Source organism: Zeus faber, assembly GCF_960531495.2.
Source record: "Zeus faber genome assembly, chromosome: 1".
NCBI lineage: Eukaryota > Metazoa > Chordata > Actinopteri > Zeiformes > Zeidae > Zeus > Zeus faber.
In genome coordinates, this window is record NC_137193.1 from 26,300,760 (window position 1) to 26,314,290 (window position 13,531).

At 44.8% G+C, this 13,531-nt stretch overlaps 1 protein-coding gene across 2 annotated transcripts; it reads left to right on the forward strand.

Annotated features, from left to right (window-relative positions):
• Positions 1 to 183: 183 nt before the first annotated feature.
• On the forward strand, positions 184 to 8,981 carry LOC307242641 (gasdermin-E-like). 2 transcript variants are annotated; one of them, XM_080017164.1, is made up of 10 exons: positions 184 to 351; positions 1,486 to 1,785; positions 1,859 to 2,051; positions 3,602 to 3,779; positions 5,081 to 5,201; positions 5,706 to 5,855; positions 6,062 to 6,189; positions 6,304 to 6,475; positions 6,647 to 6,717; positions 7,130 to 8,981. In XM_080017164.1, the coding sequence occupies exons 2-10, from the start codon at positions 1,575 to 1,577 to the stop codon at positions 7,361 to 7,363; spliced, it is 1,458 nt and encodes a 485-aa protein (XP_079873290.1). In that variant the 5' UTR covers positions 184 to 351; positions 1,486 to 1,574; the 3' UTR covers positions 7,364 to 8,981. The 2 variants fall into 2 exon arrangements, with proteins under 2 accessions (XP_079873290.1, XP_079873289.1); XM_080017163.1 differs by having other exon boundaries at positions 1,548 to 1,785.
• Positions 8,982 to 13,531: the final 4,550 nt, after the last annotated feature.

The following is a 13,531-nucleotide window of genomic DNA, read 5'->3' on the forward strand; positions in this document are numbered from 1 at the left end:
ACAGAAAAAATAAAGTCCATGCCTTTAAACAGGGACGATCTGTCAAACTGTACTTCCCCCCCACACCCCCACACCCCTGAGTGGGAGTGAAGAGGGAGGAGGCCCCCGGTCCTGCACCGCCCTCCCCGTGCTGCATCTGGAAGGGACTACTTTCTGCCGCAGTCGACACCAGTCCTTGGACGCAGGGCCGGTCTGCTCTCACCAAGGGAGTGCGCGAGTGCCGCCCACCGTGGTATTCACTTCGCCATAGTCGCCGCTGGACCCGGATAACTTTGACGCACTTTCACTCACCATTCACCGGTGGCGAACGGAGCGGACTCTCACGTTGCTTTCCCGACCTCGTCACGCCAGGTAAGCTTTTTAGGAGAGGATGGCGCCCTGTTCGCCATGTCGTCGTGCCACCTCTCTGAGAGCATTCCCCCGGCGTATATTTTTGTCTGGTCTCCTCAGGCCTTTCCCGTGGCTTAGGTCGTTTATTTGTAACTTGGACCCCGTTGTTGGTCCGGATCACGTGGCGGGACGCAGGCTGCCGGGAAACGCGCACGGGGACCACGCGCGAACGCACCCGTGCGCGCGCAGAGCGGAGCCGTTTCCGTGGGCGAAAGGTCGCGCTAATTAAAGACACATGGAGGGGATCACAAGATGAAGTTCACCGTTTGGATCTCCGGGAAGACGGAGGGGGCGGCGATCGGAGCGGGACGTGTCTGGGCAACGTGGTTGGGATCGTTGAGATTTTTCGTTTTTCTCCCCCCCCCCTCCTGCTTTTCTTTTTCTGTTTCTTTTATCCTGTCTGTTTGGAGCATTCCGCGCGTCCGCACTCATGACCGTCCCCGCGGCGCATTCATTCCGCGCTGCCCCCCCCCCCCCCCCCCCGAGAGAGAGAGCGAGAGAGAGAGAGAGAGAGAGAGAGAGATTTTGATTTTTAAAGCATCTTTATTTTAACAATTTCCCTAGTTTACAGTTAGAGAGAGAGAGAGAGAGAGAGAGAGAGAGAGAGAGAGAGAGAGAGAGAGAGAGAGTAAAAGCAAAGCAAAGCAACCGGAGTGTGTGTGTGATGTGAGATCTTCCAGTCACATTTCAGCGGATTTTAAACCAATGTTAGTCAATATGTCAACTTAGGTGCGTTTGCACCAAGGCTGAGGACCGTTAACTGCCTACCCAAAAGTTAAGGGTCCAATCTTCAATGCCAATAAATGTCTCTTCTTCAATAGGTAGACGTGTACAATTGCGTGTGGGGTGTGTGTGTGTGAGCGTGCTCTGGTCCAGGGGACTTCCCACTTGGTCCTCAGAGTCAGTGATGGCGCAATACCTCTTGTGGAGGAATACAACAAAGTAGGGCACCTCTACCCAACTGAGTGTAGTGAGAACCTCCCCTGGAAACACACACACACACACACACACACACACACACGCGCACGCGGGGACGGTCTCAGTAGAGAGGGGGATTTCCGGGGTTGAAGTCATATAAATATGCATTCTGCGTAGTGGTTTCTCTAAGATGGTTCTGCCAAGAAGAAGAGCTCACAGCAGAAGCCTTCCTCACGCAGGCGTCCCGCCCCCTCCCCGAGCGCGCCATGTTCTCCGAGGCCACGGCCGGCTTCGTCCGCCAGATCGACCGGGACGGCGGCCTGATCAGCGTGTCCCGCCTCAACGACTCGCACAAGCTGGTCCCCGCGGCGCTGGTCGTCAAGCGCAAGCGCTTCTGGTTCTGGCAGAGGCCCAAGTACCAGCCGTCCGATTTCACCCTGAGCGAACTGCTGCTGGGCGACGTGCTCCTCAGTCCAGGTAGGGTACGGTGCACTATTCTTCGTTCGTCTCGTTTGCCGATGTGAAGGACTCATATCACGCTTCGTGTTAGTTGTGTCTGAGGAAGACTTCGTGGGCTACCAGGGGACGTTCGGGGACATAAAGAGCGCGACGCTGAACGCGAAGGCCGGCGTCCTCAGCGTGAACCTGGAGGGACGGGGCACCTCCAAGCTCCAGTTGTCATTCGGCAAGCTGAAGAAGCAGCAGGTGGACGTCAAGGAGCTGCTCCAGGACTCCAGCGCCAGGTAACTAATGAAGTCAGTGAATGAATGAATGATGAGACGTGACACACAGCAGAAGCCGGGTTACTAATGACACAAGAAAAAGGGGGAAATTTGCAAGTCCATCCGATACGAACACTTGTCTCCTCCAGCAACTGTTAAAACCTTTACGCCGGCGCTGTCATTTGTTTCCCTATTGAGTTCCCGTCTGACTAGAAGTTTCCAACTTCCTCCCGTGTCCGAGTTACCCCCTGGGTCGGTCAGGCAGATCGGAGAGGGTTCATGTTGTTTACAACGCGGCTCTGTGGAATACTCGATTCTGATTGGTCAATAGCGGCAAGCGGCGGTTAGTTATTTCCGAACCCACCGTGTGTTGCAATGTGGCACTGCGGCATTGGTGGCCAGGTTGGCCAGGGTTTTTGGCGTCAAATGGACCTGTTCCTTCAAAAACATGTAATTGTCACGACAAAACATTAAGGAGCAAGTTTTATTTGTGATAACATCATTACACGCATAGTTTTGTTGAAAGAGTACCAGCAGCCCCAGCCTCTCCCTCACTCAGCAGCGGCAAAATAAATAAGCAAAAAAAAAAAACCTCAAACACATGCACATGAACATACCACAGGCAAACAACCACATTGTAAATGTGTTATTTCTACTCAACTACTACATTAAAAAAGGATTGTCGCTCAAGGCTGAGCACAGAGGTGCTGAACTAGTTGCTTCACATTTGAGGGCCCAGAAACCACAGAGTACCAGGCTGCAGGTGCAATGGAGAGGTGGTGGTCAGGAGCGGAAAGAGTGAGGAGGGTACCGAAGATTTGAAGTCTGAAATTAAAATGAGCCAAACCTTACTGTGAAACTATGTGATACTTTGTTGTGAAAAGTCACTTTTTTATTTTGGTATCTCTCCGTTTTTTTAATTGTTTTAAGGACAATAGTTTGAATCGTTTTTCTATGTCTGATATGAGTACTTTAATTCAGAGATTGATTATTTGATTGATTTGACAATTGGTTGATTAATAAATATTTGTATAAATCAAACCACTGTGCTTGTACTTATGTTCTTGTAATTGAGAAAACATACAGTTGGGATATGTTTTATAACATAGGCAACATAATGTTTCACGTTAAATACAACTTTATACTTGTTTTCAGATACTTGATATTTGGGCCACAAATTTCCATCTGGGCCACCAAATTCAATGACCCGGTGGCCCAGGTGGCCAGTGGAAAAACATCTGAACGTCTAACCCTGAAATGGGTTAGTCATGCGTAACGGGCCAAGATTCAAGATTCAAGATTCAAGATTCAAGATTTTTATTTGTCACATACATATACATACTTCCATACATATATGCAGTGAAATGTAATGCAACGCACCCGGTGATAGCACACAATAAGTCCTAGGAAAAAGTACTAAAATAAAATAAAATAAAAAGTAGAAAATTCCTTTCTAATAGACCGACTAACTGACTCCTAAAACGTAACGCCAAAGAAATATATAAAAACAACTTCATTGATTGATTGATTGATTGATTGATTGATTGATCGATCGATCGATCCCACCGCAGGTTGTTAAACATGCAGCATGGGCTGGTGCAGCAGGTCCAGAAGCGGGACGAGGTGCTGGCCATTCTGAAGGAGAGGGTCTTCACCACCAGCCCCTGCTCTATCACGGGGACGCACAAGGAGCAGGCTGCGTGTGGAGGGGTGCTGAGCCTCGTCAGCAAACTGGGGAACACCGTGGAGGTGGGTCGACCAATTTATCGGTTGGCCGATTAATTGGGCCGATATTTGTGCTTTTTGAGATAGTCGGCGTCGGCCGATGCCTGTGCTCACCTGGCCGTTTCAGAAGAAAAAAACATCTGCAGGCTAGTGTTGTCAGAAAAATGTATTTTTCTCTACACATCTATACATTCCGGTAGCAGCTGCTTCCTCGCTCTCTTCTCTCTGACAGCGAGTTGACGGACACCACTGCAGCGTCCACATAGCCCCGCCTCCCCTCACTCACTCGCTGTCCTCACCGTCTCATTCATTTGTTATGGTGTTAGCACATTAGAGATGGCAAGTGCAGAGCCTCCGTGACCGGTTTTGAAAGTAATCAGCAGGAGTGCTGTTTGGAAATACTTTTTTGGGGTTTTTTTCTCTCTCCTCCAGACAGCGCTGCCCCCACGTGCACGCGGTCCTATGGTGATTTTCCTGTATTTTTATATTAGATCTATTTATTTTTGGGGTGTTTCCTAACTTGTATGAAACAAACATTTTACACATTTCTTTTTATTTTGGGTTCAATAAGGGAACGGAGCGCACTGCGGAAATCCGCTACCTCGATGCCCATTCGCGCTTAAAAAAGACGGCAGCGCATAAGAATCAAGGGGCAGGTTGCCGCCGACCCGTCCCTGCCCGTGTGTCCTCACTGTCCCGTGGCGCGTCACACCATCTCCCCGTTGCTTTCCGTTGCTTTCCGTCGCTACGGGACCTCATGTCGTAACAACTGGATGTTTTTGTGTAAATATTTTACTCGTAAATAATAAATCCTGCACTTCTCTAACGGGGAGACTCTCTAGTTACCAACCAGACTTTAATATAATATGAGTTTATTATTCATTTATTTATTTTTATCCTTTATAGTTATAGTGTTTTTTTTGACAAAGTTTGGTTTGATGATAACCTGTTCATTAAGTTTAGTTTATTGATTGCCAACTAAATAAATCAAATCCTTTGGAATTGTTTTAAATTGATTATTTATTTTTATTTTTATTTTTTTATATAGGTGCACTGCAGAGACAATGCAGACATTAACATTAGTGTTAAATAAATGTTCATTGAAGTTCAGCAATTCTGTGTCTCATTTGTTATTATTATTAAATTGTTGTATTTTATCAGATTCAAAAAACCCCACAACACCCCACACATCTCTAAATATCGGCATTGGCCATTGACAAACCCATATGGGCGGACCACTAGTTCCAGCTGACTGGGTGAGATTATGTTTAGGATTGTTTGGGATTTCGTTTAGCCTAAAAACATGTGGTTGCATGCATTTCCAGGTGTGTGTGAAAGACCACAATACAGTCGAGGTGGACTGTGACGTTTCTCTGGAGATCCCCGCCGCTACAGTCATCGCCTACAGCCTCCTGGAAATGGAAATTAAGAAAGATGGACACTATGGTCAGTAGATGCGGTAAAAACAAACGGTTGGGACAAGAGAAAAGAGTAAGACTGAAGAAAATCAGATGAAAAAGCAATCAGATACATTTCCCCACAAACTGTTGGAGTGTGTGTGTGTGTGTGTGTGTGTGTGTGCGCGCGCGCGGTGGTGGTGTTTTCGAGAGGTGACTCATTAGATGAATTATTACAACTTTGCTACCGCAAAGCAACAAGATAAGGTGAGTGAGTCACGAGCGCGACTGAAATATGCAAAATTGAGGAATCGATAATGCAGAATGGAAATGCCCGCGTCTTTTCAAATATATACCCAACCCTACCAAGAACCGTTAAATAGGCGTAAATTTTGTTGTATGAGACAGACTTCTCTTGTAGATTAGTCATGGAAAATGAGAACCGTGTAGCTGCTACACGGTTCTCATTTTCCATGAGAACGTCATGCTACATGCATCATGCTTGTTTGAGTTCATTTGCCCGAGGTGACGTCGTTTGTGTGCGTGTTTTCAGAGCTGTGTCTGCAGCCTGGTACCCTGGGGGGCTTCGAACACGATTCGGGAACATCCTCTCCGTCCAACGATCCATGCGCCTGTGTGGTGGACGGGTTCAGTTGGAGCGAGAAGATTCTGGAAAAAGCTCCTTTAAGCGCACTTAACAACGGTGCGTGCCCCAATTCCTTCGTTTACTTTTATTTTTGCATTCTAGTCTTGAATCTAGAATTATTTGACCCGGACTCAAGAGCTTTCATGTGGTGCTTTTCTTTCCCACCATTGAAACCCTAAAACTAGACCGAGGAGAACGACTCTCCGTATGCCCAGCCCGTGTCAATTAGAATCGGTGGTGAATCGTCTTCCTGTTACTAACAGAGTTACAGGAGCTGGAATCCTATCTGCAGCCGCTGGCTGGCCTCCCCCACCCGACCCGCTGCACCTTGTTCCAGAGGCTGATGGAGGTTCTCAGGGACAGAGTGGATCTCTCTCTGCTGGAGAACACGGTCAGAACGTGCGACGGCATCGTCACCTGCTGGTGGAAGGTTACCCTAAAAACAGGCAACACATTTTGATGGTGAGACTTAGTTTGACTCTTCACTCTTCTTTCCATCCGTCAGCTGGAGGAGTGGTGTCGAGCCAGAAGCCTCGACGTGACGGAGCCGCCGGCGCTGTCGGAGGGTCTGAGCAGCTCCGCGTGGGCCTTTTTGGATCTCTTCCAAATTGGGAATGGTGTGTGTGGCACACCTGCCCACCTGACCGCCGCTCACCTGCTGGTCAGCGCAATGGAAGGTGAGCGGAGACTGTTACTCCCATAGTTGCCCAGTGCAGCCAAGATGTTATATCATGATAACGGCCTTTACCGATGTTGATAATGGCCGTTTGACCCGACCGGGCGTGTCTAGTCATTCGCCCTGGACATCAGATGGTGTCAGTTCATCATTAAGGTTTTTTATTTTACAGAGTTATCCGATGAAACTCTGAACTTGCTGAGCAAGTGCTGCCCTGATATTCTGGATGCCATCAATGAACTGGTCAGTCTGACTGAATGACAACCTACCTACCAGCCTACCACCCATTCCACCTACCTACTACCTACCAGCCTACCACCCTTTCCACCTACCTACTACCTACCAGCCTACCTTCATACCCGCCTACCTCCTTCCTATATACCTGCCATCCCACTTACCTACCTTCCCACCAACCTATCAGCTTACTGTCCTAACTATCTTCCCGCCTACCTACCACCCTAGCTACCTTCCTACCCACCATTCCACCTACCTACCTACCTGTGTACCTATCAACCTACCTTACTTACTACCGTCCCACCTACCTACCAGCCTTTCTTTCATTCCTACCGATCTCCTTCCTATCTACGGTCCTGTCTACATACCTACCCGCCTGTCTATCTAAATAATTGCTCTTTCATTTCCCACTTTCCCCCAGATATGCCAGTTAAGAGGAAGCTGCAACCCTCTGTCCATGGAGTCTGTCCCCGTCCCCCTGCAGGACGGTGACGCCTCTCTTCTTTCTGAGCGCTTACTCGAGTCGTCCAACATCACCCTGAGGAGAGAGATGGACCGGATGTGGGCGGAGACAGGAGACCAACCAAGTGTGCTTCCATTAGTCTTCTGTCTCACCGTGAGAGGGCTGTCCTATCTGCTGAATGAACAACAGTAGTGTGTGTGTGTGTGTGTGTGTGTGTGTGTGTGTGTGTGTGTGTGCGTGCGTGCGTGCGTGCGTGCGTGCGTGCGTGTGCGTGTGTGTGTGTTGAAGGACACGGGGGGCAAAAACCTTTATTCTATTCAGTAATAGTATTCTTTCCACATTGTAAGGTGTGACTGCCCCCTAAAAGCCATGAAGCTTGACTTGATATATAATGACTTCATATATAATTATATGAAGTCAAGATAAGTCTTCTCTTATATTTTAAAGACTAAATGAGTAACTCCAGCAATATGCTCAAAAAAAAAATTAAATTGCTTATGGAATTTTTTATTATAATATATTCCACATTTGCATAAATGATGCATGTGACTGCACTGTATGTGTTGCTGCTCTTACATTCTGTGTTTGTGTGTGTGTGTGTGTGTGTGTGTGTGTGTGTGTTGAAGGACACGGGGGGCAAAAACCTTTATTCTATTCAGTAATAGTATTCTTTCCACATTGAAAGGTGTGACTGCCCCCTAAAAGCCATGAAGCTTGACTTGATATATAATGACTTCATATATAATGATATGAAGTCAAGATAAGTCTTCTCTTATATTTTAACGACTAAATGAGTAACTCCAGCAATATGAAAAAAAAAAAAAAAAAAGCTTTCTTGATATTTGTATATTTTAATATTTTTGCTTATGGAATTTTTTATTATAATATATTCCACATTTGCATAAATGATGCATGTCACTGCACTGTATGTGTTGCTGCTCTTACATTCTGTGTTTGTGTGTGTGTGTGTGTGTGTGTGTGTGTGTGTGCGTTAATATGTCTGCTGCCAGTGAACTTGTAATTATGGATGTGCTTTTAAATTCTCATTGAGCTGTCATTTTCATAACCATATTATCTAACCTCAGTATGTAACGTTACAGAAGGCTATCAAATGCTATTTAGTCACATTGTCAGGTCTTCTGTGACTTCCGCTTTATATTCACAGGGCTTATATTTATTTTGAAATATAAGCCTTAAAAAGCTGGAAAGGAGCTATTACTTCAGAAATAATTGAGCCAAATCCAGTCTAATCCCTTGACAGCAAGGAAGCCAATATAAGTATTATGTGGTATTCATATACTGTATCTTATCTTGTATCTTCAATTCAGTATTTCAATTTCCTTTAGCGTGACATTACATTCAAGTTGCCTGCTACTTGTATTTCAGTGTTGCTGGGTGTGGTTATTGGGATATTCAGATTTACATGACATTATCCCCTGTATAACACACAATCATTTTTGAAGCTCTTATTGAATTTTACTTAGTTTACTTTACTTTTACTTTTACTTTACTTTAATTTTACGAGCCTTAATAAAATATTGTATTTTTATTTAAAGGGTATTGTATATTATCGGACACATTTTAAACATGATGTCATTTGACTTTATTATTTAGTTATTTACTTAATTTATTTTTTTATTGACCTCGATCAAACTTCCCAGTATTTGGACCTTGTATATGAGCACCTTCAACAATCTGAAAACAAGATTTTACTCCATTTTTGCAGAATCTTTGTGCACATGTATCAAAAAACAAAAGCAAAATTTGTTTTGAACCTTCATTTTATTGTTTACATTTTATGAATGGCAGTTTTTACCTGCTTTTTTGATGTTCTTTTTGTGTGCGTGTGGGGTGGGGGGGGGGGTTGTAACTTTATCGAAACATGTTAACCTTTATTTTGGGGTTTCAGTGAACACAGTTACAAGGTGTTCTTACAGGGTCTTTAAGAAATCTTTATTAGTTCATTTCATTCTTTACTTATTTTTGAGCAAGCACAATGAAGTGGTGACTATTTCTAAAATGAATGTATGCAGTGTGGATTTTTTTGCAAATAAAAACATTTGCCGGCAACAAAATGAAACTGTATTGAAATGATAATAAATAGTATCCTTTAATGTAAATGTGTCTGTTGTATTGATTGAAACATACCCATTGGGATAGTTTGGATTTGTTTTCATTGTATCTTCTTTTTATTCACTTTTTTTATTTTATTAAATGCGGAATACAATACAAACAGAACAATATTACAGAAAGATCTTATACTTTTAACAAAATTTGGTTTAATTGTTATAGATTTGCATTTATGCAAATATAGATTTGCAGAAGCAATATAACATTAATTAAATACATTTTGTTCACTTGGAAAAAGTTATTATAAAAAATACATATATTTCCAAAATATATCAATCAATATACAGTTTAATATCAATATATAACATCAATGACAAAAATACACTTTTTAAAAAATCTTTAGATGTATTTTGGCAATACCAGAATAACTGTAAAGCTGTTTCTGGATCAAGATCACGAAAGTTATGTTTGACGTCATTGATATAATTCAAGGCTGCGTTCTATGTAACTCCGAAATCAGCCATTCCGAATTGGTAGTACGCACTTTCGAATTAAATATCTTCCATTGCTTCTGTTTGAGAAAATGTTTGTGAATTCTAGAAGCTACAAAACACATGTTAAATAACAGGAAAACTACAGAGCTATGTAGATCCAAGTGTTTTAAAAAAAAAAACAGTGGTGGAAAAGAATTCTCGAAAGCCGCACTACAGTAAAAATAGAGATATCTTATGAAAAACTACTGTGGTAAAAGTCACAATCACTGAGAATGCTACTTGAGTAAAAGTCTTAAATAAAATAATAAATAAAATGTACTTAAGTATCAAAACTAAAAATAAATACCGTGGGGGATAAAAAGCCAGACTTTTTTCTTGCTATGGGCTTTTTTTTTTTTGCCCTGATTTTGGCACTTCATTTGGTAAGACGCATCTTTCACTCCGACATACTACAAGAAAATATTTCTTGTAAAACATGGCCCTGGTTGGTCTCTATCAAACGTAGCAGGTGCAGGTTGAGCAGCCACTGGACGAGGCCGTCGCTGTGGTCGTGGCCCTCCAACACGCTGCTCTAGTTGTGTCTCTCTGGGACAAATGGGATAAATGGAGCTAAGTAAAAGTCAAAGAAATATAATCACTTTGGCTCTTCGGTTCTATGGCACTCTCGGTGCATGGGCGCTCGTCGCTGGGGGCGACAGGCTGTGGGTGGGGGACCGTCTGCCATCGTCTGTTCTGTGGTCTGCGTGTGCGGCAGCCGGGGGCTGGTCAGGGGCCTGCTGGAGGCGCAGAGGTGGGGTCCGCATAGTCGCTACCCAGCCTACTGCACCCCTGAGTTGATCTGGTTGTGCGTTTCCCTTCTCTCCCAGTGCCAGAACTCAAACTCAGTACATACACCACACAATAGGGTTTGCGGGACGGGTGGGGTGTGAGCTATGTGGATAGGGATGTGATCTTGCCTGCCACGCTCCTGCCCTGGTGTGCTTCACGTCTGTCCTGCAATTTTAATACAACTCATACTAGATTAGAACACATACACACCCACACAAATCTTACTCCAAACAACACACCATCAGACCAGGGTCTGTAGGGCAGGCGGGGTGCGAGGGATTCAGGTTCGACATGCCTGGAGGACTCGCACCCCTACAACCCACAATTTTAACAGCATTTATCAACAGCACACTGTGATAGTTCGGCCTGCCATACGCCACCCACGTGGCGTTTTCAGGGCCCTCCGACATAGAGAGTGTTGCAAACACACCAGTTTATTGCAGAGACTGGGCAAGATGGAACAAGCCGGGAGCAGATGGACAGATGTCATGACAAGGGCTCCTACCAGTGCGTGTGTGGGGATGGGGATTTACCTGTTGATGGATTGCTCTGATAAGCAACAGGAGTGCGGCCACCCCGATCCCGAGCCCAACTACCTCGTCCCAAGACAGGTGTGGCTGCTTAAACCTCACCACCACCATGGCACACTCACATTGAGCACTGTGGTTTGGCCTTCTTTTAGCAGCTTAACATAAATTGCAATGGTGTTTACAGCAGCGTACCAATGTGGGTCAAACGCCATGTTAGTTTGTAAATTACATACGTACAACTTAAACACAAAAATGTTTAAAATCAAAGAAATTAAAAGAGACATGCCCGAAGATACATTTAAAAAAGAATCAGTGTCCTTAAAAAATGCCAATAAAACTGTTCTCCAACTCCTGTACAAAGTACACGGGGGTTACACGAAGATCAGGTGCAGGCTTGAGTATCGTATCAAAAGATAATGTTCTCTCACACCAAAACACTGCAATCTATGTATTACTGTTTACATGGCAGTTCCATTAAACAATATGTAATAAAAATAAGTAATATTAAGAATGGAAAACTTTAAGATGACTAAAGATTTGATCATGAAATGGGGAGAAATTAGTGCACACACCTCTTCTCCAGAGGGCCAGCGCAAAAGGGAAGGGGGCAGGGGGGAACTGGAAGCCTATGGTATGAAGCACAGGAAGAGGTGAGGCTACATCTCCAGACAAAATCAAATAAATAAATAAAAAGGCACATAAGGCAGCCGTAAAGCTGAACTTCAGGGAATAACTACAATAAAATGACATTATATTTAAAGGGATATTACACCCTGTTACATTCAATCCCCTAGAATTACACAAACAATGGCTCCATAAATAAAACTCCATAAATAAAAGAGTTAAGTGTACTCAGAGGTTAGCTAACCCCTGTGAACACTATAGAAACCATGAAGTGCCATTTACACCACACATAATTTGGCCATACGTGGACTGAGCAAATAAAAAACGGCAACAGCTGTCAAGAAAAGTTCCTATTCACTCGCCACGGGTAAAGCCAAGAGATACCAGTCCCATAAACTCAAAGATGGATCACAGTGGATTCAGGATGAACACCAAGAACCCTTTCTAGTTGTGCCATGGACTCTAATAACCCAAAGACTGGCTTGATAAACCTCCCAAACCTTGAAGTATGTTGATCGCCTGTTTGAGAACCCTGAGGTTAAGTATCTATTACAGGAGAGAGACAGGGCTCAGGGGAAGGGAATGTCAAGGGGGTGCCAGAGCCCGGCCACTGCAAGCTCATCTGATGCAGGAGAGATCATCTGAGGAGGTAGGTCACGACTGCAGGTGGCTTCCTCATCCTTGGTTGGGAACTGTTCCTGGACCCACAAGGCTGTATGGTCATCGTTACCTTCACTGGCCCAGGAGAGCGAAACAGCCATAGAAGGCTCAACTGCAAAACAATGTCTCAACTGCTGACGCTCTCAGGCTCAGGTAAGTTCGACAGGCAGCCAACAGATGCACTGTCAATGCCCGCGGTATCCAGACTCTCATTCAAGGGCAGGAAGTTAACCTGGAGCAGGAGATTCCGGTGTACCACTCTCGCATGTCCGTCTCGGTTCCTGATCCTGTAGATGTGGAGAGAAAGCTTGGAGGCCACAGCCGTGTGAACAACTGGCTCCCATTTGTCAGCAAGCTTATGCTTTCCTTTGCCATCCCTGTTTGCCGCAAGAACCTGGTCACCCACGGAAAGAGGCAGACCCTTGACCTTTTAATTGTATTGGTCAGGCTGGTCTGTCTGCTCAATAGCAGAGTTCATCTGCTCCAGGAGCATAGCAGAGTGGAGGTTGCTCGCCAGAGACTTCACACTGGCACCATAGTCACAGATCTGAGAGGGAGACGCCGTCGTTCCCTATGGGATGGAAGGGGGAGATCCAAGACTTGTCGACACCAGCCGGCTCAAGAAGTTCAGAAATGAGCTCGCTCTGAAAGTTCGTACCCTGGTCAGAGTGTAGAACCTGAGCGGGTCTGCACGTAAACACAGAAGAAGTTGTCCCAGAGCTTCTTCGCCACCTTCTTCGCCGTCTGGTCCTGGCAGGGCAAAGAATGTGCTAATTCGGTGAAATGGTCAGTGATCACCAGCACATCCACAGACTTGTTGTTATTATCTTCGGCTGACCAGAAGTCAATGCCTAGGGGCAGTGGTCTTCATGCTCTCCAGAGTGGCTCTTGCTGGTGCTCCGGAGTTTTGCTAAGGTTTGCTATGTGGGCTTGTGAAGCCCCTTGAGACTCTATTGTGATTAAGGGCTATATAAATAAACCTGACATTGATTAAAATAATATTCCACTCATATGCTTTGAGTCTTTTCAAAGTAAAAAAGCTAATTATACTGGTTTCGGTGTGCATTGATCCTCAAGATGCTGCAACATAGTGAACCCTCCAATTGTTCATTTTAACACAGATTCATGTATACATTAATTACAACTTATATGAT

Bases quoted from the DNA above. Each gene is read 5' to 3' on its own strand.
- LOC307242641 (XM_080017164.1), top strand. From the start codon at position 1,575: ATGTTCTCCGAGGCCACGGCCGGCTTCGTCCGCCAGATCGACCGGGAC. The intron at 1,786-1,858 runs GTAGGGTACGGT...GCTTCGTGTTAG, and splicing joins CGACGTGCTCCTCAGTCCAG to TTGTGTCTGAGGAAGACTTC. The intron at 3,780-5,080 runs GTGGGTCGACCA...ATGCATTTCCAG, and splicing joins AACTGGGGAACACCGTGGAG to GTGTGTGTGAAAGACCACAA.